Here is a 23,510-nt window from a genome sequence, read left to right as displayed (position 1 = left end):
GTCTGGAGCTGCCTGTCACTGGGGTGGTTTTGGGGGGCTCCTGAGGGGACCCCTTCACTTGTCCCCCCCCACCCTGTCACCCTCCCCGGGGTGGTCCCCGGACACCTGGGTCCCATCGGGCTGGAGGGTGACAGGGGTGGGGAGAAGGTCCCGGAGCCCCGATGTCCCCATCGGTGTCCCCAGCTGTGCCCAGATGTCACCTCCGGATGTGCCCTGATGGTCCCCCGGAGGTGTCACCCCAGATGTGGCCTCCAGGTGTGTCCCAAGGGCCACCCAACGCCTCGCCGTCACCCATCCAGATGTTCCCGGTCTGCCCCAGATGTGACCCACCGCAGCCCCCGTGAATGGGCCCCAGATGTCACCGTAGTGTCCCTGAAGTGTCCCCAAATGGCACCCGCGAGTGTCACCCCGGTGGGCCCGGATGTGTCCCCCAAAATGTGTCCTGCGTGGACCCCATGTCTCCAGATGTGCCCCAGGTGTGGCCGCCGTCGCTGCTGGTGCCACCCAGATGTGGCCCCGATCTGGCCCCAGATGTGGCCCAGACGCTCCCCCGGTGCGGTCCCTGGGCCATGCCCCAATGTCACCCGTCCTGGTGTCACCTGTCCCACCCTGGTGTCACCTGTCCCACCCTGGTTTCACCCATCTTGTCCCATCGTGGTGTCACCCATCCCATCCTGGTGTCACCTGTCCCACCCCACTGTCACTTGTCCTGTCCCATCTCAGTGTCACCCGTCCTGCCCCATCGCAGTATCACCCATCCAATCCTGGTGTCACCTGCCCTGGTGTCACCCATCCCACCCTGGTGTCACCCGCCCCGGTGTCACCCGTTCCATCACTGGGCCTTCTGGGGGCTGCAGGAGGTTTATTGCCACCGCCAACGTCCCCGAGCGCAGCCGGGGGGCCAGGACTGGGGGGACGGGAGGTCCCGTGGGTGCTGGGGTCTCCTGGCTTTCTTGGGGACTCATGGGTACAGGAGGTCCCATGGGTCCAGGAGATCCCATGGGTCTAGGAGGTCCCGTGGGTGCTGGGGTCTCCTGGCTTTCTCGGGGACCCATTGGTCCAGGAGGGCTCATGGGTGCTGGAGCTCCCGTGGGTCCAGGAGCTCCCACTGGTCCAGGAGGTCCCTTGGGTGCTGGGGTCTCCTGACTTTCTTGGGGATCCACAGGTGCTGGAGCTCCCATGGGTCCAGGAGGTCCCATGGGTGCTGGAGGTCCCACAGGTGCTGGAGGTCCCATTGGTCCAGGAGATCCCACGGGTCCAGGAGCTCCCATGGGTGCTGGGGTCTCCTGGCTTTCTTGGGGATCCATGGGTGCTGGAGGTCCCATGGATCCAGGAGCTCCCATGGGTGCAGGAGGTCCCACAGGTGCTGGAGCTCCCATGGGTCCAGGAGCTCCCATGGGTGCAGGAGCTGCCATAGATCCAGGAGCTCCCATGGGTGCAGGAGCTCCCACAGGTGCTGGAGCTCCCATGGGTCCAGCAGCTCCCGTGGATCCAGGAGCTCCCATGGATCCAGGAGACCCCACAGGTGCTGGAGCTCCCATGGATCCAGCAGCTCCCATGGGTCCAGGAGCTCCCACAGGTGCTGCAGCTCCCACGGGTGCAGGAGGTCCCATGGGTGCAGGAGCTCCCACGGGTGCAGGAGGTCCCCGGGACGCTGGAGCTGGTGGATCGCCCGGCGCGGTCCGTCCCCGCGGTGGCCCCGGTGGCCCCGGTGGCCCGGTCAGCAGCTCCAGGGACGCTCGCAGAGCCACCCGCCGGGGGACGAGGCGCAGGCCCGGTCGGCCCAGCGCCCGCCGACCCCCATGGTCACGCAGTCCTCGCCCGTCCCGGCCTCGTCCGGCTGCTGCCGGGCCCAGTTCCTGCCCGGCACCGCGCCGTTGTCACCGGTGACCCCGTGTCCTCCCGCAGCACCCGGAGCCACCACCGCCGTGTCCCCCCATGGCTCCTCATGTCCTCATGTCCTCCATGAACCCCATGTTCTCCATGTCCCTCCATGTCCTCATGTCCCCCCATGTCCCTGGGTCTCCCCCATGTTTCCCCATGTCCCCCCCATGGCTCCCCATGTCCTCGTGTCCTCCCTGAACCCCATATTCTCCATGTCCATGTCCTCCATGAACCCCATGTTCTCCATGAACCCATGTTCTCCATGTCCCTCCATGTCCCCCATGTCCCCCCATGTCCTTCCATGTCCCCCCATGTCTCTCCATGTCCCCCCATGTCCCTCCATGTCCCCCATGTCCCTCCATGTCCCCCCATGTTCCCCCATGTCCCTCCATGTCCCTCCATGTCCCCCCATGTCCCACCATGTCCCTCCATGTCCCTCCATGTCCCCCATGTCCCCCCATGTCCCCCATGTCCCTCCATGTCCCCCATGTCCCCATGTCCATCCATGTCCCCCCATGTCCTTCCATGTCCCTCCATGTCCCTCCATGTCCCCCCATGTCCCACCATGTCCCTCCATGTCCCCCATGTCCCCCCATGTCCTTCCATGTCCCACCATGTCCCTCCATGTCCCTCCATGTCCCCCATGTCCCCCCATGTCCCTCCATGTCCCCCATGTCCCCATGTCCATCCATGTCCCCCCATGTCCTTCCATGTCCCTCCATGTCCCCCATGTCCCTCCATGTCCCTCCATGTCCCCCATGTCCCCATGTCCATCCATGTCCCCCCATGTCCCTCCATGTCCCTCCATGTCCCCCCATGTCCCTCCATGTCCCTCCATGTCCCCCCATGTCCCACCATGTCCCTCCATGTCCCCCATGTCCCCCCATGTCCTTCCATGTCCCACCATGTCCCTCCATGTCCCTCCATGTCCCCCATGTCCCCCCATGTCCCTCCATGTCCCCCATGTCCCCATGTCCATCCATGTCCCCCCATGTCCTTCCATGTCCCTCCATGTCCCCCATGTCCCCCCATGTCCCTCCATGTCCCTCATGTCCCCCCATGTCCCTCCATGTCCCCCATGTCCCTCCATGTCCCCCCATGTCCCCCCATGTCCCCATGTCCCTCATGTCCTTCCATGTCCCACCATGTCCCTCCATGTCCCTCCATGTCCCCCATGTCCCCCCATGTCCCTCCATGTCCCCCATGTCCTTCCATGTCCCACCATGTCCCTCCATGTCCCTCCATGTCCCCCATGTCCCCCCATGTCCCTCCATGTCCCCCATGTCCCCATGTCCATCCATGTCCCCCCATGTCCTTCCATGTCCCTCCATGTCCCTCATGTCCCTCCATGTCCCTCCATGTCCCCCATGTCCCCCCATGTCCCCCCATGTCCCCATGTCCCTCCATGTCCCTCCATGTCCCTCATGTCCCTCCATGTCCCTCCATGTCCCTCCATGTCCCCCATGTCCCCCCATGTCCCCCCATGTCCCTCCATGTCCCCCCATGTCCCTCCATGTCCCTCCATGTCCCTCCACGTCCCCGTGTCCTCCATGACCCCCATGTTCTCCACCTCCCTCCATGTGCCCCATGTCCCCCCATGTCCCTCCATGTCCCCCCATGTCCCCCATGTCCCTCCATGTCCCTCCATGTCCTTCCATGTCCCTCCATGTCCCCCCATGTCCCCCCATGTCCCTCCATGACCCCCCTGTTCTCCACCTCCCTCCACGTGCCCCATGCCCCCACACCCCCCGTGTCCCCCCCCGTGTGTCCCCCCCCGTGTCCCCCCGCCCCCCACGCACTGGTAGCTCAGGGGGGAGCCGTCGGCCCACTCGAAGGTGCCCTCGGTGCTGCGGTCGTGGAGGCCGATCCAGACGTCGTGGCGGGGCACCAGGGTGGTGACGAAGGCCTGGGGACGCCGGCCGTGGGGACCTCGCCCCCGCCCCGCGGCCCCCCGGTGGCCCCCCCACGGTCCCCCACGGCCCCCTGCCCCTGTGGTGTCCCCCCTCTTCTCCCGGCGTCCCCAGGGTCCCCCCCGCAGCAAAGAGGTCCCCGTGTCCCCAAGCCCATGGTCCGGGGTCCCCAGGGTCCCTGTCCCCCCCAGTATGCCCCAGTGTTCCCAGTGTCCCCAGTGTCCCCAGTCCCACCAGTATCCCCAGGCCCCCCAGTGTCCCTGGTGCCCCCCCAGTGCCCCTAATCCTCCCCAGTATTCTCCAGTCCCCCCAGTATCCCCAGTACTCCCAGTATGTCCCAGTGTCCCCAGTATCCCCCAGTATCCCCAGTATCCCCCAGTATCCCCAGCACCCCCAGCCCTCCCAGTCCCCCCAGTGCCCCTAATCCTCCCCAGTATCCCCAGTGCCCCCAGTCTCCCCAGTATCCCCCCCGTACGCCCCGGTGTCCCCAGTATCCCCCAGTCCCCCCAGTGCTCCCAGTATCCCCCAGTCACCCCAGTGCCCCCAGTCCCCCCCTGGTGCCCCCAGTTCCCCCTGTGCCACCAGTGCCCCCAGATTCCCCAGTATCCTCCAGTCCCCCCAGTATCCCCAGTACCCCCAAGTATCCCCAGCCCTCCCAGCCCCCCCAGTGCTCCCAGTCCCCCCAGTATCCCCCCCGTACGCCCCGGTGTCCCCAGTATCCCCCAGTCCCCCCAGTGCTCCCAGTCGCCCTGCTGCCCCCAGTTCCCCCTGTGCCACCAGTGCCCCCAGACTCTCCAGTATCCCCAGTCCCCCCAGTACACCCCAGTCCCCCCAGTATCCCCAGTCCCCCCAAGTATTCCCAGCCCTCCCAGTCCCCCCAGTGCTCCCAGTATCCCCCAGTCACCCCAGTGCTCCCAGTCCCCCTGGTGTCCCCAGTTCCCCCTGTGCCACCAGTGCCCCCAGACTCCCCAGTATCCTCCAGTCGCCCCAGTCCCCCCAGTATCCCCAGCCCTCCCAGTGCTCCCAGTCCCCCCAGTGCTCCCAGTGCCCCCCAGCGGCGCCCCAGCACCCACCTGCTCCTGGGAGGTGCCGATGGTGGCCAGGGCGGCCCCCTGCTCCCGGCAGGCGCTCTGGGCCTGCCCCCAGCCCGCCGTCCCGTTGCCCACGGCGTAGCAGCTGCCTGCGTTGAGCTGCCAGCCCGGGGGGCACACGGGGCACCCCGGGCCTGCACCCTGCGTCACCACCCGCCCGGGGGCCCAGGCATCCGGGTGCCCAACCGGGGGCCCAGGTGTCCGGGAACCCACCCAGGTGTCCAGGAACCCACCCATGGACCCAGGCGTCCGGGTGCCCAACTGGGGGCCCAGGCAGCCGGGAACCCACCCATGGACCCAGGCGTCCGGGTGCCCAACCGGGGGCCCAGGCAGCCGGGAACCCACCCATGGACCCAGGCGTCCGGGTGCCCAACCGGGGGCCCAGGTGTCCGGGAACCCACCCAGGGGTCCAGGAACCCACCCGGGGGCCCAGGTGTCCGGGAACCCACCCATGGACCCAGGCGTCCGGGTGCCCAACCGGGGGCCCAGGTGTCTGGGAAACCACCCAGGGGCCCAGGCATCCGAGCACCCACCCATGGACCCAGGCATCCGGGAACCCACCCAGGTGCCTGGGAACCCACCCAGGTGTCCAGGAACCCACCCATGGACCCAGGCGTCCAGGTGCCCAACCAGGGGCCCAGGCGTCCGGGAACCCATCAAGGGACCAAGGAGTCCAGGAACCCACCCATGGACCCAGGCATCCGGGTGCCCACCCAGGGGTCCAGGAACCCACCCGAGGGCCCAGGCGTCCGAGCACCCACCAATGGACCCAGGCGTCTGGGTGCCCAACCGGGGGCCCAGGTGTCCGGGAACCCACCCAGGTGCCTGGGAACCCACCCAGGTGTCCAGGAACCCACCCATGGACCCAGGCGTCTGGGTGCCCAACCAGGGGCCCAGGCGTCCGGGAACCCATCAAGGGACCAAGGAGTCCAGGAACCCACCCATGGACCCAGGCATCCGGGTGCCCACCCAGGGGTCCAGGAACCCACCCGAGGGCCCAGGCGTCCGAGCACCCACCAATGGACCCAGGCGTCCAAGCACCCACCCATGGACCCAGGCATCTGGGAACCCACCCAAGGGTCCAGCAAACCACCCATGGACCCAGGCGTCCGGGTGCCCAACCGGGGGCCCAGGCGTCCGGGAACCCACCCATGGACCCAGGCGTCCGGGTGCCCAACTGGGGGCCCAGGTGTCCGGGAAGCCACCCAGGGGTCCAGGAACCCACTCGGGGGCCCAGGCATCCGGGTGCCCAACCAGGGGCCCAGGTGTCCGGATGCCCAACCGGGGGCCCAGGCGTCCGGGAACCCACCCATGGGGACCCCAGTGTCCACCCTCCCAAGGACCCAGGCGTCCGGGCGCCCCAGGGAGAGGGGCCCAGGTGTCCGGGCGCCCTAGGGAGAGGGGCCCAGGCGTCCGGGCACCCCAGGGAGAAGGACCCAGGCGTCCGGGCACCCTAGGGAGAGGGACCCAGGCGTCCGAGCACCCTAGGGAGAAGGACCCAGGCGTCCGGGCACCCTAGGGAGAAGGACCCAGGCGTCCGGGCACCCTAGGGAGAGGGGCCCAGGCGTCCGGGCACCCTAGGGAGAAGGACCCAGGCGTCCAGGCACCCTAGGGAGAGGGACCCAGGTGTCCGGGCACCCTAGGGAGAGGGGCCCAGGCGTCCGGGCACCCCAGGGAGAGGGGCCCAGGCGTCCGGGCTCACCGTGTCCCTCCCAGAGGGCCTTCAGCAGCCGGTGCAGCTCGTCCCGGGTGCGGTCACGGTCCCGTTGCAGGGCCACCATCGTCCTCGACACTGCGGGGCCGCGGCCGCGTGGGGCACCCACGGGGCACCCACAGCGCCCACGGGGCACCCACGGCGCCCGTGGGGCATCCCCAGCGTCCATGGGGCATCCCAGCACCCATGGGGCATCCCAGCACCCACGGGGCACCCGCAGCGCCCACGGGGCACCCACGGCACCCATGGGCATCCCCAGTGCCCATGGGGCATCCCGGCACCCATGGGGCATCCCAGCACCCACGGGGCACCCGCAGCGCCCACGGGGCTCCCACGGCGCCCGTGGGGCATCCCCAGTGTCCATGGGGCATCCCAGCACCCATGGGGCATCCCAACACCCACGGGGCACCCGCAGCGCCCACGGGGCACCCACGGCGCCCGTGGGGCATCCCCAGTGCCCATGGGGCACCCCAGCACCCATGGGGCATCCCAGCACCCACGGGGCACCCGCAGTGCCCATGGGGCACCCACGGCACCCATGGGCATCCCCAGTGCCCATGGGGCATCCCAGCACCCATGGGGCATCCACAGTGCCCATGGGGCACCCACAGCACCCATGGGCACCCCAGCACCCACAGAACACCCACAGCACCCACGGGACACCCATGGGGCACCTCAACACCCATGGGGCATCCCAACACCCACGGGGCACCCACAGTGCCCATGGGGCACCCACAGCACCCATGGGGCACCTCAACACCCATGGGGCACCCATGGGCACCCACAGGGCTCCCACGGGCACCCGTGAGCACCCCACGGGGGACCCCGACACCCATGAGGCACCCACGGGGCATCCCAGCATCCTCCATTTCCCACTTCCCCCCTTTTTCCGCCCTCCCATGTCCCCCATGTCCCCCCATGTCCTCCATGTCCCCCCATGTCCCCCATGTCCCCCCATGTCCCCCCATGTCCCCATGTCCCCCCATGTCCCTCCATGTCCCCTCATGTCCCTCCATGTCCCCCCATGTCCCCATGTCCCCCCATGTCCCTCCATGTCCCCCATGTCCCCCCATGTCCCCCCATGTCCCCATGTCCCCCATGTCCCTCCATGTCCCCTCATGTCCCCATGTCCCCCCATGTCCCCCATGTCCCCCCATGTCCCCATGTCCCCCCATGTCCCTCCATGTCCCCTCATGTCCCCATGTCCCCCATGTCCCCCCATGTCCCCATGTCCCACCTTCTGTGCGGGTCCGGCTCTGGTTGGTCTCCAGGGTCTCCAGGAAAGTCCCTGCCTTCATGCCTGGGGACAGGGACAGGGGACATGGGACAGGGGGCAGGGGATTTGGGACAGGGGACACAGGACATGGGACATGGGGTCATGGGGACATGGGGGACACAGGATATGGGGACATGGGACACAGGACATGGGACATGAGGTCATGGGGACATGGGGGACACAGGATATGGGGACATGGGACACAGGACATGGGACACGAGGTCATGGGGACATGGGGACATGGGGTATGGGGACAGGGGACACAGGACATGGGACACGAGGTCATGGGGACGTGGGGGACATGGGACAGGGGACACCAGACATGGGACATGGGGTCATGGGGACATGGGGGACATGGGGACGTGGGGACACAGGAACGCGGGCAGAGGTGGCACCCGGCGGGAGGTGGGGGGGACCCGGGGGGACATGGGGGATGTGGCGGGGAAGTCAGTGACACCAGGTGGCCCAGGGGGACCTGAGGGTGACACGGGGGGACATGGGTGATGCGGGGGGGGGGGGAGCCGGGCGATGAAGGTGACGCAGGGCTGCGGGTGACGCTGGGGACGTGGGCGACCCGGGGATGCAGGGACACGGGTGACGGGGTGACACGGGTGACACGGTGACACGTTGGGGACACGTTGGGGACATGTTGGGGACGCACCGAGCTGATGCAGCTGGGTCTGGTTCCCCTCCAGCGTCGTCAGCTCCGTCGCCAGCCTCGAGCCTGCGGGAGCCGCTGTCACCCGCGTGTCCCCGCGTGTCCCCATGTCCTCCCACACGTCCCCCTGTCCCGCCGTGTCCCCCATCCCCGTGGCCCCTCATCCCCATGTCCCCTCATCCCTCCCCATGTCCCCAATGTTCCCCCATGCCCCTCCGTGTCCCCCATGTCCCCCCATGTCCCACCATGTCCCCCATGTCCCTCCATGTCCCCCCATGTCCCCCATGTCCCTCCATGTCCTTCCATGTCCCTCCATGTCCCCCATGTCCCCCATGTCCCTCCATGTCCCTCCATGTCCCTCCATGTCCCCCCATGTCCCCCATGTTCCCCCATGTCCCCCCATGTCCCCCATGTCCCTCCATGTCCCTCCATGTCCTTCCATGTCCCTCATGTCCCCCATGTCCCCCATGTCCCTCCATGTCCCTCCATGTCCCTCCATGTCCCCCATGTCCCTCCATGTCCTTCCATGTCCCTCCATGTTCCCCCATGTCCCTCCATGTCCTCCATGTCCCTCCATGTTCCTCCATGTCCTTCCATGTCCCTCCATGTCCCTCCATGTCCTTCCATGTCCCTCATGTCCCCCATGTCCCTCCATGTCCCTCCATGTCCCTCCATGTCCCCCATGTCCCTCCATGTCCTTCCATGTCCCTCCATGTCCCCCATGTCCCTCCATGTTCCCCCATGTCCCTCCATGTCCTCCATGTCCCTCCATGTCCCCCTATGTCCCTCCATGTCCCTCCACGTCCCTCCATGTCCCTCATGTCCCTCCATGTCCCTCCATGTCCCTCCATGTCCCCCATGTCCCCCCATGTCCCTCCATGTCCTTCCATGTCCCTCCATGTCCCCCATGTCCCTCCATGTCCCCCATGTCCCCCCATGTCCCTCCATGTCCCTCCATGTCCCTCCATGTCCCTCCATGTCCTTCCATGTCCCTCCATGTCCCCCATGTCCCTCCATGTCCCCCATGTCCCCCCATGTCCCTCCATGTCCCTCCATGTCCCTCCATGTCCTTCCATGTCCCTCCATGTCCCTCCATGTCCCTCCATGTCCCCCATGTCCCCCCATGTCCCTCCATGTCCTTCCATGTCCCTCCATGTCCCCCATGTCCCTCCATGTCCTTCCATGTCCCCCATGTCCCTCCATGTTCCCCCATGTCCCCCATGTCCCCCCATGTCCCTCCATGTCCCTCCATGTCCTTCCATGTCCCTCCATGTCCCCCATGTCCCTCCATGTCCCCCATGTCCCCCCATGTCCCTCCATGTCCCTCCATGTCCCCCCATGTCCCCCATGTCCCCCCATGTCCCTCCATGTCCTTCCATGTCCCTCCATGTCCCCCATGTCCCTCCATGTTCCCCCATGTCCCCCATGTCCCTCCATGTCCCCCATGTCCCTCCATGTCCCTCCATGTCCCCCATGTCCCTCCATGTCCCTCCATGTCCCTCCATGTCCCTCCATGTCCCCCCATGTCCCTCCATGTCCTTCCATGTCCCTCCATGTCCTTCCATGTCCTCCATGTCCTCCATGTCCTTCCATGTCCCTCCATGTCCCTCCATGTCCTCCATGTCCTTCCATGTCCCTCCATGTCCTTCCATGTCCCTCCATGTCCCCCCATGTCCCTCCATGTCCCTCCATGTCCCCCCATGTCCCTCCATGTCCCTCCATGTCCTCCATGTCCTTCCATGTCCCCCCATGTCCCTCCATGTCCCTCCATGTCCCCCATGTCCCTCCATGTCCCTCCATGTCCCCCCATGTCCCCCCATGTCCCTCCATGTCCCTCCATGTCCCCCCATGTCCCTCCATGTCCCTCCATGTCCCCCATGTCCCTCCATGTCCCTCCATGTCCCCCATGTCCCCCCATGTCCCTCCATGTCCCTCCATGTCCTTCCATGTCCCCCATGTCCCTCCATGTCCCTCCATGTCCCTCCATGTCCTCCATGTCCCTCCATGTCCCCCCATGTCCCTCCATGTCCCTCATGTCCCTCCATGTCCCCCATGTCCCCCCATGTCCCTCCATGTCCTCCATGTCCTCCATGTCCCTCCATGTCCCCCCATGTCCCTCCATGTCCCTCCATGTCCCCCATGTCCCCCATGTCCCTCCATGTCCCCCCATGTCCCCCCATGTCCCCCCATGTCCTCCATGTCCCCCATGTCCCCCCATGTCCCTCCATGTCCCTCCATGTCCCCCATGTCCTCCATGTCCCTCCATGTCCCTCCATGTCCCCCATGTCCCCCATGTCCCTCCATGTCCCCCCATGTCCCCCCATGTCCCCCCATGTCCTCCATGTCCCCCATGTCCCCCCATGTCCCCCATGTCCCTCCATGTCCCTCCATGTCCCCCATGTCCCCCCATGTCCCTCCATGTCCATGTCCTCCATGTCCCCCCATGTCCTTCGATGTCCCTCCATGTCCCCCCATGTCCCCCATGTCCCTCCATGTCCCCCCATGTCCCTCCATGTCCCTCCATGTCCCCCATGTCCCCCCATGTCCCCCATGTCCCCCCATGTCCTCCATGTCCCTCCATGTCCCCCCATGTCCCTCCATGTCCCCCATGTCCCCCCATGTCCCTCCATGTCCCTCATGTCCCTCCATGTCCTCCATGTCCCCCCATGTCCCTCCATGTCCCTCCATGTCCCCCATGTCCCCCCATGTCCCTCCATGTCCCTCCATGTCCCTCCATGTCCCCCATGTCCCCCCATGTCCCTCCATGTCCCCCCATGTCCCTCCATGTCCCTCCATGTCCCTCCATGTCCCTCCATGTCCTTCCATGTCCCCCATGTCCTCCCATGTCCCTCCACGTCCCCCCATGTCCCTCCATGTCCTTCCATGTCCCCCATGTCCCCCCATGTCCCTCCATGTCCCCCCATGTCCCTCCATGTCCCCCCATGTCCCCCATGTCCCTCCATGTCCCCCATGTCCCCCCATGTCCCTCCATGTCCCTCCATGTCCTCCATGTCCCTCCATGTCCCCCCATGTCCCCCATGTCCCCCATGTCCCTCCATGTCCCTCCATGTCCTCCATGTCCCTCCATGTCCCCCCATGTCCCCCATGTCCCCCATGTCCTTCCATGTCCTTCCATGTCCCCCCATGTCCCCCATGTCCCCCCATGTCCTTCCATGTCCCTCCATGTCCCTCCATGTCCCTCCATGTCCCTCCATGTCCCCCATGTCCCCCCATGTCCCTCCATGTCCCTCCATGTCCTCCATGTCCCTCCATGTCCCCCCATGTCCCCCATGTCCCCCATGTCCCCCCATGTCCCCCCATGTCCCCCCATGTCCCTTGTCCCCCCCGTGTCCCCAGGTACCGTTGGCCTCGAGCAGCCCCTGCCTCTCGTGAAGGTCCTGGATCTCCCGGGTCAGCGCCGCGTCTGCGCCACGGGGACACATGTCACCGTCACCTGTCACCCCGCCACCGCACCGCCCCGTCACCCGTGTCACCCCCTGCCACCACCCTCACCTTGCCCCGTGTCCCCCCGTGTCCCTGTGCGCCCTGTCCCACGTCTCATATCCCCTGGGTCCCCCGGGTCCCCTCATGTCCCCCTGGGTCCCGTGTCCCCCCATGTCCCCTGTCCCTCATGTCTGTGTCCCCGTGTCCTGTGTCCATGCTGGTGTCCCTGTCCCTGTCCCCTATCCATGCCGGTGTCCTATGTCCCTGTCCCATGTCCATGATTGTGTCCTGTGTCCATGCTGATGTCCCTGTCCCTGTCCCCTATCCATGCCGGTGTCCTATGTCCCTGTCCCATGTCCATGCCGGTGTCCCATGTCCCGTGTCCATGCTGATGTCCCTGCCCCTGTCCCATGTCCCCATCCCATGTCTGTGTCCACGTCCTTCTCCCGTGTCCCCATCCCGTGTCCCATGTCCCTGCCCCGTCCCGTGTCCCCATCCCATGTCCATGCCCACATCCTTCTCCCGTGTCCCCATCCTGTGTCCCGTGTCCCCATCCCTTGTGCCTATCCCGTGCCCCGGGTCCCTGTCCCCTCTCTGGTGTCCCGTGTCCCGTCCCCCGTGTCCCCTGCCCGGCGGTGCCACTCACAGCGGGCGAGGAGGAGGCCGAGCAGCAGCCCCCAGGCGACGAAGGCCACCGCCAGCAGGGCCACCAGCCCCGTGGAGCTGGGGAGACCCTGGAGACGCTGCTGCCACCCTGGCGGGGGGGACACGGGGGGGACACGGGGGGGACACGGGGGGACATGGGGGACATGGGGGAGAGGGGGGACATGGGGGAAAGGGGGGACGGGGGGGACATGGGGGGGCACAAGGACGGGGGAGGGGACACAGGGCCAGGGACACGCAGGGGAGAGGGACAAGGAACGACAGTGAGACCAGCCGCTCCCTCCCCTCCATATCCCCCTCCATATCCCCCCTCCATATCCCCCCTCCATATCCCCCTCCATATCCCCTCCATATCCCCCTCCATATCCCCCCTCCATATCCCCCTCCATATCCCCCCTCCATATCCCCCCTCCATATCCCCCTCCATATCCCCTCCATATCCCCCTCCATATCCCCCCTCCATATCCCCCTCCATATCCCCCCTCCATATCCCCCTCCATATCCCCCTCCATATCCCCCTCCATATCCCCCTCCATATCCCCCCTCCATATCCCCCTCCATATCCCCCTCCATATCCCCCTCCATATCCCCTCCATATCCCCCTCCATATCCCCCCTCCATATCCCCCTCCATATCCCCCTCCATATCCCCCTCCATATCCCCCCTCCATATCCCCCTCCATATCCCCCCTCCATATCCCCCCTCCATATCCCCCCTCCATATCCCCCTCCATATTCCCTCCATATCCCTCTCCATATCCCCCCTCCATATCCCCCCTCCATATCCCCCCTCCATATCCCCCTCCATATCCCCCTCCATATCCCCCCTCCATATCCCCCCTCCATATCCCCCTCCATATCCCCCTCCATATCCCCTCCATATCCCCCTCCATATCCCCCCTCCATATCCCCCTCCATATCCCCCTCCATATCCCCCCTCCATATCCCCCCTCCATATCCCCCTCCATATCCCCCTCCATATCCCCCCTCCATATCCCCCCTCCATATCCCCCCTCCATATCCCCCTCCATATCCCCCTCCATATCCCCTCCATATCCCTCCATATCCCCCCTCCATATCCCCTTCCATATCCCCCCTCCATATCCCCCCTCCATATCCCCCTCCATATCCCCCTCCATATCCCCCCTCCATATCCCCCCTCCATATCCCCCTCCATATCCCCCTCCATATCCCCCCTCCATATCCCCCCTCCATATCCCCCCTCCATATCCCCCTCCATATCCCCCTCCATATCCCCTCCATATCCCTCCATATCCCCCCTCCATATCCCCTTCCATATCCCCCCTCCATATCCCCTCCATATCCCCCTCCATATCCCCCCGTGGGTGCCGGTACCTGCCCGGCCCTGGCCCATGGCTCCCTGCCGCCGTGCACCGAGTGTCGTCTGGCCTCAGCTGGGAAGTGGGCAGCTGCCACCTCTGCCACCAGCGCCGCTGTGCTCAGCCCCCCCCCCAAACCCTCCCCCCGGTTCCTGCCCCACGGTGCTGCCCCCCTCCCACCCCACTCCCCCCCCCCAGAAAGCCCTGGGTGGAGCCACGTGTCCCCAGTTGCCCCCACCCGTGGGTGCCCTCCCAGCGGTCCCAGGCGTCCGGGTGGGGGAGACGGACAGAGGGTGTCACAACCCTGTGGGGGGGGGGGGGACGGGACGACGTGTCCCCTCCCCAATGTCCCCAGTGTCCCCGGGGGGGAAGTGAAAGGGGAAGGAGGCCACGTGCGGTCGGGGAGGGAGTTCTGGGGAAGGGACGGGGGACACGGGGGACACGTGGGACACGGGGGGGGGGACACGTGGGCCGTGGGGGGGGACACGTTGGCCACAGGGACATGTAGGACGTCTGGGAACGCATGGGCCATGGGGGGGGACACGTTGGCCATGGGGACATGTAGGACGTCTGGGGACGCATGGGACATTGGGGAGACACGTGGGACATGGGGACATGTAGGACATCTGGGGACACGTGGGACATTGGGGGGACATGTGGGACACGGGGACATGTAGGACATCTGGGGACACGTGGGACATTGGGGGGACATGTGGGACACGGGGACATGTAGGACATCTGGGGACACGTGGGACATTGGGGAGACACGTGGGACACGGGGACATGTAGGACATCTGGGGACACGTGGGACATTGGGGGGACATGTGGGACACGGGGACATGTAGGACATCTGGGGACACGTGGGACATTGGGGGGACATGTGGGACATGGGGGCATGTAGGGCATCTGGGGACACATAGGACATTGGGGGGACACGTGGGACATTGGGGGGACATGTGGGACATGGGGGCATGTAGGACATCTGGGGACACGTGGGACATTGGGGGGACACGTGGGACATGGGGACATGTAGGACATCTGGGGACACGTGGGACATTGGGGGGACACGTGGGACATTGGGGGGACATGTAGGACATCTGGGGACACACGGGACATTGGGGGGACACGTGGGACATTGGGGGGACATGTAGGACATCTGGGGACACATGGGACATTGGGGGGACACGTGGGACATGGGGACATGTAGGACATCTGGGGACACGTGGGACATTGGGGGGACACGTGGGACATGGGGACATGTAGGACATCTGGGGACACGTGGGACATTGGGGGGACATGTGGGACATGGGGACATGTAGGACATCTGGGGACACGTGGGACATTGGGGGGACATGTGGGACACGGGGACATGTAGGACATCTGGGGACACGTGGGACATTGGGGGGACATGTGGGACATGGGGACATGTAGGACATCTGGGGACACGTGGGACATTGGGGGGACATGTGGGACACGGGGACATGTAGGACATCTGGGGACACGTGGGACATTGGGGGGACATGTGGGACACGGGGACATGTAGGACATCTGGGGACACGTGGGACATTGGGGGGACATGTGGGACACGGGGACATGTAGGACATCTGGGGACACGTGGGACATTGGGGGGACATGTGGGACATGGGGACATGTAGGACATCTGGGGACACGTGGGACATTGGGGGGACATGTGGGACACGGGGACATGTAGGACATCTGGGGACACGTGGGACATTGGGGGGACATGTGGGACATGGGGGCATGTAGGGCATCTGGGGACACGTGGGACATTGGGGGGACACGTGGGACATTGGGGGGACATGTAGGACATCTGGGGACACGTGGGACATTGGGGGGACACGTGGGACATGGGGACATGTAGGACATCTGGGGACACGTGGGACATTGGGGGGACACGTGGGACACGGGGACATGTAGGACATCTGGGGACACGTGGGACATTGGGGGGACACGTGGGACATTGGGGGGACATGTAGGACATCTGGGGACACGTGGGACATTGGGGGGACACGTGGGACATGGGGACATGTAGGACATCTGGGGACACATGGGACATTGGGGGGACATGTGGGACATGGGGGCATGTAGGACATCTGGGGACACGTGGGACATTGGGGGGACACGTGGGACATGGGGACATGTAGGACATCTGGGGACACGTGGGACATTGGGGGGACACGTGGGACATGGGGACATGTAGGACATCTGGGGACACATGGGACATTGGGGGGACATGTGGGACATGGGGACATGTAGGACATCTGGGGACACGTGGGACATTGGGGGGACACGTGGGACATTGGGGGGACATGTAGGACATCTGGGGACACGTGGGACATTGGGGGGACACGTGGGACATTGGGGGGACATGTAGGACATCTGGGGACACACGGGACATTGGGGGGACACGTGGGACATTGGGGGGACATGTAGGACATCTGGGGACACATGGGACATTGGGGGGACACGTGGGACATTGGGGGGACATGTAGGACATCTGGGGACACATGGGACATTGGGGGGACACGTGGGACATTGGGGGGACATGTAGGACATCTGGGGACACATGGGACATTGGGGGGACACGTGGGACATTGGGGGGACATGTAGGACATCTGGGGACACACGGGACATTGGGGGGACACGTGGGACATTGGGGGGACATGTAGGACATCTGGGGACACATGGGACATTGGGGGGACACGTGGGACATGGGGTGGGACATGGGGACATGTAGGACACCCAGGGACACGTGGGACATGGGGGGAACACGTGGGACTTGAGGGACACGTGGGACATGAGGGGACACGCAGGAAACGGGGGACACGTGGGTCGCAGGGACGTGGGCACGTGGGACACCGGTTGGGGGGACACGGTGGGGACCCAGGGGAACCCGCGGGGACGTGACACGCCGAGGGCACCGTGGGGGGGGGGGGGGTCCGTGCGCAGGCTGGGGACGTCCCTGTGTCCCCCCCTCCCCGTGTCCCCGTGTCCCCGTGCCACCCCTGTCCCCATCAGCGAGGTCCTGTGGGCTCCCCACGGTGCCTTTATTGGGGGTGGCCATAGGGGACACGGGGACAGCGGTGGGGCTGGTGGCAGGGGACAGCGGGCGGCTGGGGACACAGGGACAGGGGACGGTGGTGGGCATCCAGGGGACGTCGATGGGCAGGCGGGTGGGGAGGTTGGCGGGGACGTTGGTGGAGATGTTGGTGGCCATCTCCAGGGATGCCACCAGCCCCAGCCGGTTGGAGGGTCTGGGGACGTCGGGGACGGTGACGGTGACACGGGGGACGCTGGGGACGTCGGTTGGACCAGACCATCTCCAGAGACGCCTCCAACCCCGACCGGCCGCAGAACCGGGGTTGGGGACATCGGGGACGGTGACACGGGGGACGCTGGGGACGTCGGTTGGACCAGACCATCTCCAGAGACACCTCCAACCCCGACCGGCCGCAGAACCGGGGTTGGGGACATCGGGGACGGTGACACGGGGGACGCTGGGGACGTCGGTTGGACCAGACCATCTCCAGAGACACCTCCAACCCCGACCGGCCGCAGAACCGGGGTTGGGGACATCGGGGACGGTGACACGGGGGACGCTGGGGACGTCGGTTGGACCAGACCATCTCCAGAGACGCCTCCAACCCCGACCGGCCGCAGAACCGGGGTTGGGGACATCGGGGACGGTGACACGGGGGACGCTGGGGACGTCGGTTGGACCAGACCATCTCCAGAGACGCCTCCAACCCCGACCGGCCGCAGAACCGGGGTTGGGGACATCGGGGACGGTGACACGGGGGACGCTGGGGACGTCGGTTGGACCAGACCATCTCCAGAGACGCCTCCAACCCCGACCGGCCGCAGAACCGGGGTTGGGGACACCGGGGACGGTGACACGGGGGACGTTGGGGACGTCGGTTGGACCAGACCATCTCCAGAGACGCCTCCAACCCCGACCGGCCGCAGAACCGGGGTTGGGGACACCGGGGACGGTGACACGGGGGACGTTGGGGACGTCGGTTGGACCAGACCATCTCCAGAGACGCCTCCAACCCCGACCGGCCGCAGAACCGGGGTTGGGGACACCGGGGACGGTGACACGGGGGACGTTGGGGACGTCGGTTGGACCAGACCATCTCCAGAGACGCCTCCAACCCCGACCGGCCGCAGAACCGAGGTTGGGGACACCGGGGACGGTGACACGGGGGACGTTGGGGACGTCGGTTGGACCAGACCACCTCCAGAGACGCCTCCAACCCCGACCGGCCGCAGAACTGGGGTTGGGGACATCGGGGACGGTGACACGGGGGACGTTGGGGACGTCGGTTGGACCAGACCATCTCCAGAGACGCCTCCAACCCCGACCGGCCGCAGAACCGGGGTTGGGGACATCGGGGACGGTGACACGGGGGACGTTGGGGACGTCGGTTGGACCAGAACATCTCCAGAGACGCCTCCAACCCCGACCGGCCGCAGAACCGGGGTTGGGGACACCGGGGACGGTGACACGGGGGACGTTGGGGACGTCGGTTGGACCAGACCATCTCCAGAGACGCCTCCAACCCCGACCGGCCGCAGAACCGGGGTTGGGGACATCGGGGACGGTGACACGGGGGACGTTGGAGACGTCGGTTGGACCAGACCATCTCCAGAGACGCCTCCAACCCCGACCGGCCGCAGAACCGGGGACGGAGACGCTGGGGCCGTGGGTGACGTTGGTGACGTTGGTGACGTTGGTGACATTGGTGACGTTGGTGACGTTGGTGACGTTGGTGACGTTGGTGACGTTGGTGACGTTGGGGACGTCCCTAGGGCCCGGCGGGGCGCTCGCACACCCAGTAGTCGGGCCGGTCGCAGGCCAGGTCGTTCCAGCGGCCGTCGGGCAGCAGGGTGCCGCAGTTCTCCTCCCGCCCCCCGTTGGGTTCCCCCGAGCTCCAGAAGCTGCCGGGGGGGGCCGGGGGGGTCAGGGGTCACGTGGGGTGGGGTCTGGGGGTCACGGGGGTCACGGGGGCGGGGGGGGTCAGGGGGCGGGAGGTCAGGGGTCACGGGGGCTTTGGAGGTCACGAGGGTCTGGGGACCCACCAGGGGTCCTGGAGGGCTTTGGGGGGTGTTGGGAGCAATTTGGGGGGGGGGTCTTGGAGGGGGGGGGTTCGGGGGTCCCACCCGGGAGGTTTTGGGGGGGCTCAGGAGGTTTTGGGTGTCCCAGTGGGTCTTAGGGGTCCCAGGTGGGTTTTTGGGGGGGTCCCAGGAGGATTGGGAAGGTATTTTTTTGGGGGTCCCAGGTGGGTTTTGGGGGGTCTTGGGGGGTTCCAGGGGGTCTTGGGGGGTCCCAGGTAGGTTTTGGGGGGGGGGTCCTAGGAGGATTGGGAAGGTTTAGGGGTCCCAGGTGGGTTTTGGGGGGTCTCAGGAGGTTTAGGTGGGTTCCAGGGGGTCTTGGGGGGTCCCAGGTGGGTTTTGGGGGGGTCCCAGGAGGATTGGGGAGGTTTCAGGGGACCCAGGTGGGTTTTGGGGGGTCTCAGGAGGTTTAGGTGGGTCCCAGGGGGTCTTGGGGGTCCCAGGTAGGTTTTGGGGGGGTCCCAGGAGGATTGGGAAGGTTTCAGGGGTCCCAGGTGGGTTTTGGGGGATCTCAGGAGGTTTAGGTGGGTCCCAGGGGGTCTTGGGGGGTCCCAGGTGGGTTTTGGGGAGGGTCCCAAGAGGATTGGGGAGGTTTTGGGGGTCCCAGGTGGGTTTTGGGGGGGTCCCAGGAGGTTTAGGTGGGTCCCAGGGGATCTTGGGGGGTCCCAGGTAGGTTTTGGGGAGGTCCTAAGAGGATTGGGGAGGTTTTGGGGGTCCCAGGTGGGTTTTGGGAGGGATCCCAAGAGGATTGGGGAGGTTTTGGGGGTCCCAGGTGGGTTTTGGGGGGGTCCCAGGAGGTTTAGGGGGATTCCAGGGGTCCCAGGGGGTTTTGGGGGGTCCCAGGTGGGTTTTGGGGGGTCCCACGAGGTATTTTGGGGTGGCTTTTTGGGGGAGGGGGGCCCGGGCGGTACCTGAGCCCCAGGGGGGTCCCATCCTGCCAGCGCCAGCTCCCCTCCTTCTCGCGGTCGCTGAGGCCCAGCCAGTAGCCGCGGGGCTGCGGCGCCGTTCGCACCACGAAATCCTGGGGGGGGGGGGGGCGAGGGGGGGGGTCCCGGACGCCTGGGTCCCTCCTGCTCTCCCCTCCCCCATCCTTATTTCCTCTTGCCCCCCTACTCCAGGAATTACGGCAGCCGTAAATCCCCGAGTGCGAGCGCCCTCCCCAAAATACTCCACCCCGCCTGGGGTGCGGCGAGTTGGCAGGGACTCAGCCCGGTACCTGCTCGGCGGCCGAGTCGACGATGAGGAGGTGGGCGCCCCGGGCGGCGCAGAAGCCTTCGGCCTCGCGCCACCGCCGCCCCGTCGCCGAGAAGAAGTAGCAGCTGCCCCCGAAAGCCGCCCAACCTCGGGGACACGGGCGCAACAGTTCCGCTGCACGAGAGAGGGCCCAGGTGTCCGGGTGGGGTTCGGCCATGTGCCCATCAGGGCCCAGGCGTCCGGGCTGTGAGGGCCCAGGAGTCCGGGCAGGGTTAGGTCACATCATGGGGGCCCAGGAGTCCGGGCAGGGTTAGGTCACGTCATGGGGGCCCAGGAGTCCGGGCAGGGTTAGGTCACGTCCTGGGGGCCCAGGCGTCCGGGCAGGGTTAGGTCACATCATGGGGGCCCAGGCGTCCGGGCAGGGTTAGGTCATGTCCTGGGGGCCCAGGCGTCCGGGCAGGGTTAGGTCATGTCATGGGGGCCCAGGAGTCCGGGCAGAGTTAGGTCACATCATGGGGGCCCAGGAGTCCGGGCAGAGTTAGGTCACATCACGGGGGCCCAGGCGTCCGGGCAGGGTTAGGTCACATCACGGGGGCCCAGGCGTCCGGGCAGGGTTAGGTCACACCATGGGGGCCCAGGAGTTCGGGCAGGGTTAGGTCACGTCATGGGGGCCCAGGAGTCCGGGCAGGGTTAGGTCATGTCCTGGGGGCCCAGGCGTCCGGGCAGGGTTAGGTCACGTCATGGGGGCCCAGGCGTCCCTGCAGGGTTAGGTCACGTCATGGGGGCCCAGGAGTCCGGGCAGGGCTCTGCCACATGCTGCAGGGGCCCAGGCGTCCGGGCACCAATGCGGCCCCATCCCCCCTCCCCCCTGCCAGGGAACCCAGGCATCCGGAGCGGGGACCCAGGCGTCCGGGGAAGGGACCCAGGCGTCCGGGAGGGGCCCAGGCATCCGGGGAGGGGCCCAGGCGTCCGGGGCGGGACCCAGGCGTTCGGGGAAGGGACCCAGACGTTCGGGGAAGGGGCCCAGGCGTCCGGTGCCGGGACCCAGGCGTTTGGGAGGGGCCCAGGCGTCCGGGGAGGGGCCCAGGCATCTGGGGAGGGGCCCAGGCATCCGGGAGGGGCCCAGGCATCCGGGGCCCAGGCGTTCGGGGAAGGGGCCCAGGCGTCCGGGAGGGGCCCAGGCATCTGGGGAGGGGCCCAGGCGTCCGGGGAGGGGCCCAGGCGTTCGGGGAAGGGACCCAGATGTTCGGGGAAGGGGCCCAGACGTTCGGGGAAGGGGCCCAGGCGTCCGGGGAGGGGCCCAGGCGTTCGGGGAAGGGACCCAGATGTTCAGGGAAGGGGCCCAGGCGTCCGGGGAGAGGCCCAGGCGTTCGGGGAAGGGACCCAGACGTTCGGGGAAGGGGCCCAGGCGTCCGGGGAGGGGCCCAGGTGTCCGGGGAGGGGCCCAGGTGTCCGGGAGGGGCCCAGGCGTTCGGGGAAGGGACCCAGATGTTCGGGGAAGGGGCCCAGGCGTCCGGGGAGGGGCCCAGGTGTCTGGGGAGGGGCCCAGGTGTCCGGGAGGGGCCCAGGCGTTCGGGGAAGGGACCCAGATGTTCGGGGAAGGGGCCCAGGCGTCCGGGACTCACCCAGGGAGTCGCGCAGCGAGGCCAGATCCTGCTGCAGCTGCTGCTGCTGCGTCCGCGCCGCCGCCATGGCCTCATCCAGGCTCCCTGTGGGGACCCGGCGGGGGGGGCTCAGCACCCCCAAAATAGGGGCTCAGCACCCAACATCGGGGCTCAGCACCCCAACATCAGGGCTCAGCACCCCAGAAATGGGGCTCAGCACCCCCGAAGAGGGCTCAGCACCCAATATCGGGGCTCAGCACCCCCAAAAAAGGGGCTCAGCACCCCAAAATAGGGACCCAGCACCCCAGAAATGGGGCTCAGCACCCACGAACAGGGCTCAGCACCCAATATCGGGGCTCAGCACCCCAGAAATGGGGCTCAGCACCCCAAAAGCAGGGCTCTGTATCCCCAAAGTGGGACCCAGCACCCCAGAAATGGGGCTCAGCACCACCAAACAGGGCTCAGAACCCCGAAATAGGGGCTCAGCACCCTGAAAGAGGGGCTCAGCACCCAAAAACAGGGCTCAGCACCCCAAAAGCAGGGCTCTGTACCCCAAAATGGGACCCAGCACCCCCAAAGTGGGACCCAGGACCCCAGATATGGGGCTCAGCACCCCCTAAGAGGGCTCAGCACCCAACATAGGGTCACAGCACCCAAGAAATGGGGCTCAGCACCCCAAAATGAGGGTCAGCACCCCAAATTGGGACCCAGCACCCCCAAAATGGGACCCAGCACCCCAAAAACGGGACCCAGCACCCCAGAAATGGGGCTCAGCACCCCAAAACAGGACCAACACCCCAAAATTGGGGCTCAGCACCCCTAGAACAGGGCTCAGCACCCCAAAACGGGAGCCAGCACCCCAGAAATGGGGCTCGTCACGCTAAAACTGGGACTCAGCACCCAAAATCGGGGCTCAGCACCCCGGAAGAGGAGCCAGAACCCCCAAGTGGGGGCTCAGCACCCCCGAAAAGCCGCTCAGCACCCCAAAAACAGGGCTCAGCACCCCCAAAACGGGACCCAGCACCCTGAAAACAGGACCCGGCACCCCCAAAACGGGAGGCAGCACCCAACAAACGGGGCTCAGCACCCCAAATTTGGGGCTCAGCACCCGCGAAGGGGGCTCAGCACCCCGGAAACGGGGCTCAGCGCCCGGCCGGACTCACCCAGCGCCTCCCGCACGGCCCCGACGTCGGCACCGACCTCGGCCCGGAGCTGCTGCCGGAACCAGGCGACTGCAGGCAGGAGCAGGCAGGAGGGTGTCGCTCGCATGAGGGTCTCACACTATTGCTCCCCCCCCCCGCACAATTGCCCCCCCTGCACTATTGCCCCCCCCCCCCCGCGCAATTGCCCCCCCCATACTCACGGCCGCCCAGGCCCAGGCCCAGGAGGAGGAGGAGGCCGAGGCCGAAGGGCAGCAGCTGCCCCCCCCGGGGTTCCTGGCAGCCCGGGGGGGTCTCGGCGGTGGCGCCGCAGGGGCAACGGGGCAGTAGGCGGCCTGTGGGGCGGAAACACCCCCCCCCACACATGCCATGGGGCAAATAACCCCCTAATAGGGTAAATACCCCCCCATGGGGCAAATAAATGCCCCAAAGGGGCA

General features: G+C 66.6%; 2 protein-coding genes across 2 annotated transcripts; both read right to left on the bottom strand.

Annotated features, from left to right (window-relative positions):
* Positions 1 to 1,613: 1,613 nt before the first annotated feature.
* Positions 1,614 to 14,077, bottom strand: LOC136996422 (low affinity immunoglobulin epsilon Fc receptor-like). Its single transcript, XM_067317344.1, has 9 exons — positions 13,996 to 14,077; positions 12,624 to 12,731; positions 11,895 to 11,957; positions 8,534 to 8,599; positions 7,837 to 7,896; positions 6,588 to 6,677; positions 4,868 to 5,019; positions 3,684 to 3,790; positions 1,614 to 1,859 (listed from the first exon to the last, which is right to left on the bottom strand). The coding sequence occupies exons 1-9, from the start codon at positions 14,012 to 14,014 to the stop codon at positions 1,721 to 1,723; spliced, it is 804 nt and encodes a 267-aa protein (XP_067173445.1). The 5' UTR covers positions 14,015 to 14,077; the 3' UTR covers positions 1,614 to 1,720.
* Positions 14,078 to 18,289: 4,212 nt separating this feature from the next.
* On the bottom strand, positions 18,290 to 23,346 carry LOC136996423 (C-type lectin domain family 17, member A-like). The gene is made up of 6 exons (XM_067317345.1): positions 23,277 to 23,346; positions 23,077 to 23,145; positions 21,935 to 22,018; positions 20,332 to 20,483; positions 20,027 to 20,136; positions 18,290 to 18,941 (listed from the first exon to the last, which is right to left on the bottom strand). The coding sequence occupies exons 3-6, from the start codon at positions 21,999 to 22,001 to the stop codon at positions 18,809 to 18,811; spliced, it is 462 nt and encodes a 153-aa protein (XP_067173446.1). The 5' UTR covers positions 22,002 to 22,018; positions 23,077 to 23,145; positions 23,277 to 23,346; the 3' UTR covers positions 18,290 to 18,808.
* Between the last annotated feature and the right edge of the window lie 164 nt (positions 23,347 to 23,510).

This window comes from Apteryx mantelli, unplaced genomic scaffold (assembly GCF_036417845.1).
Source record: "Apteryx mantelli isolate bAptMan1 unplaced genomic scaffold, bAptMan1.hap1 HAP1_SCAFFOLD_393, whole genome shotgun sequence".
Classification (NCBI taxonomy): Eukaryota; Metazoa; Chordata; class Aves; order Apterygiformes; family Apterygidae; genus Apteryx; species Apteryx mantelli.
The sequence above is the reverse complement of the archived record's forward strand: the minus strand, read 5'-3'. Positions and strand labels throughout refer to the sequence as shown.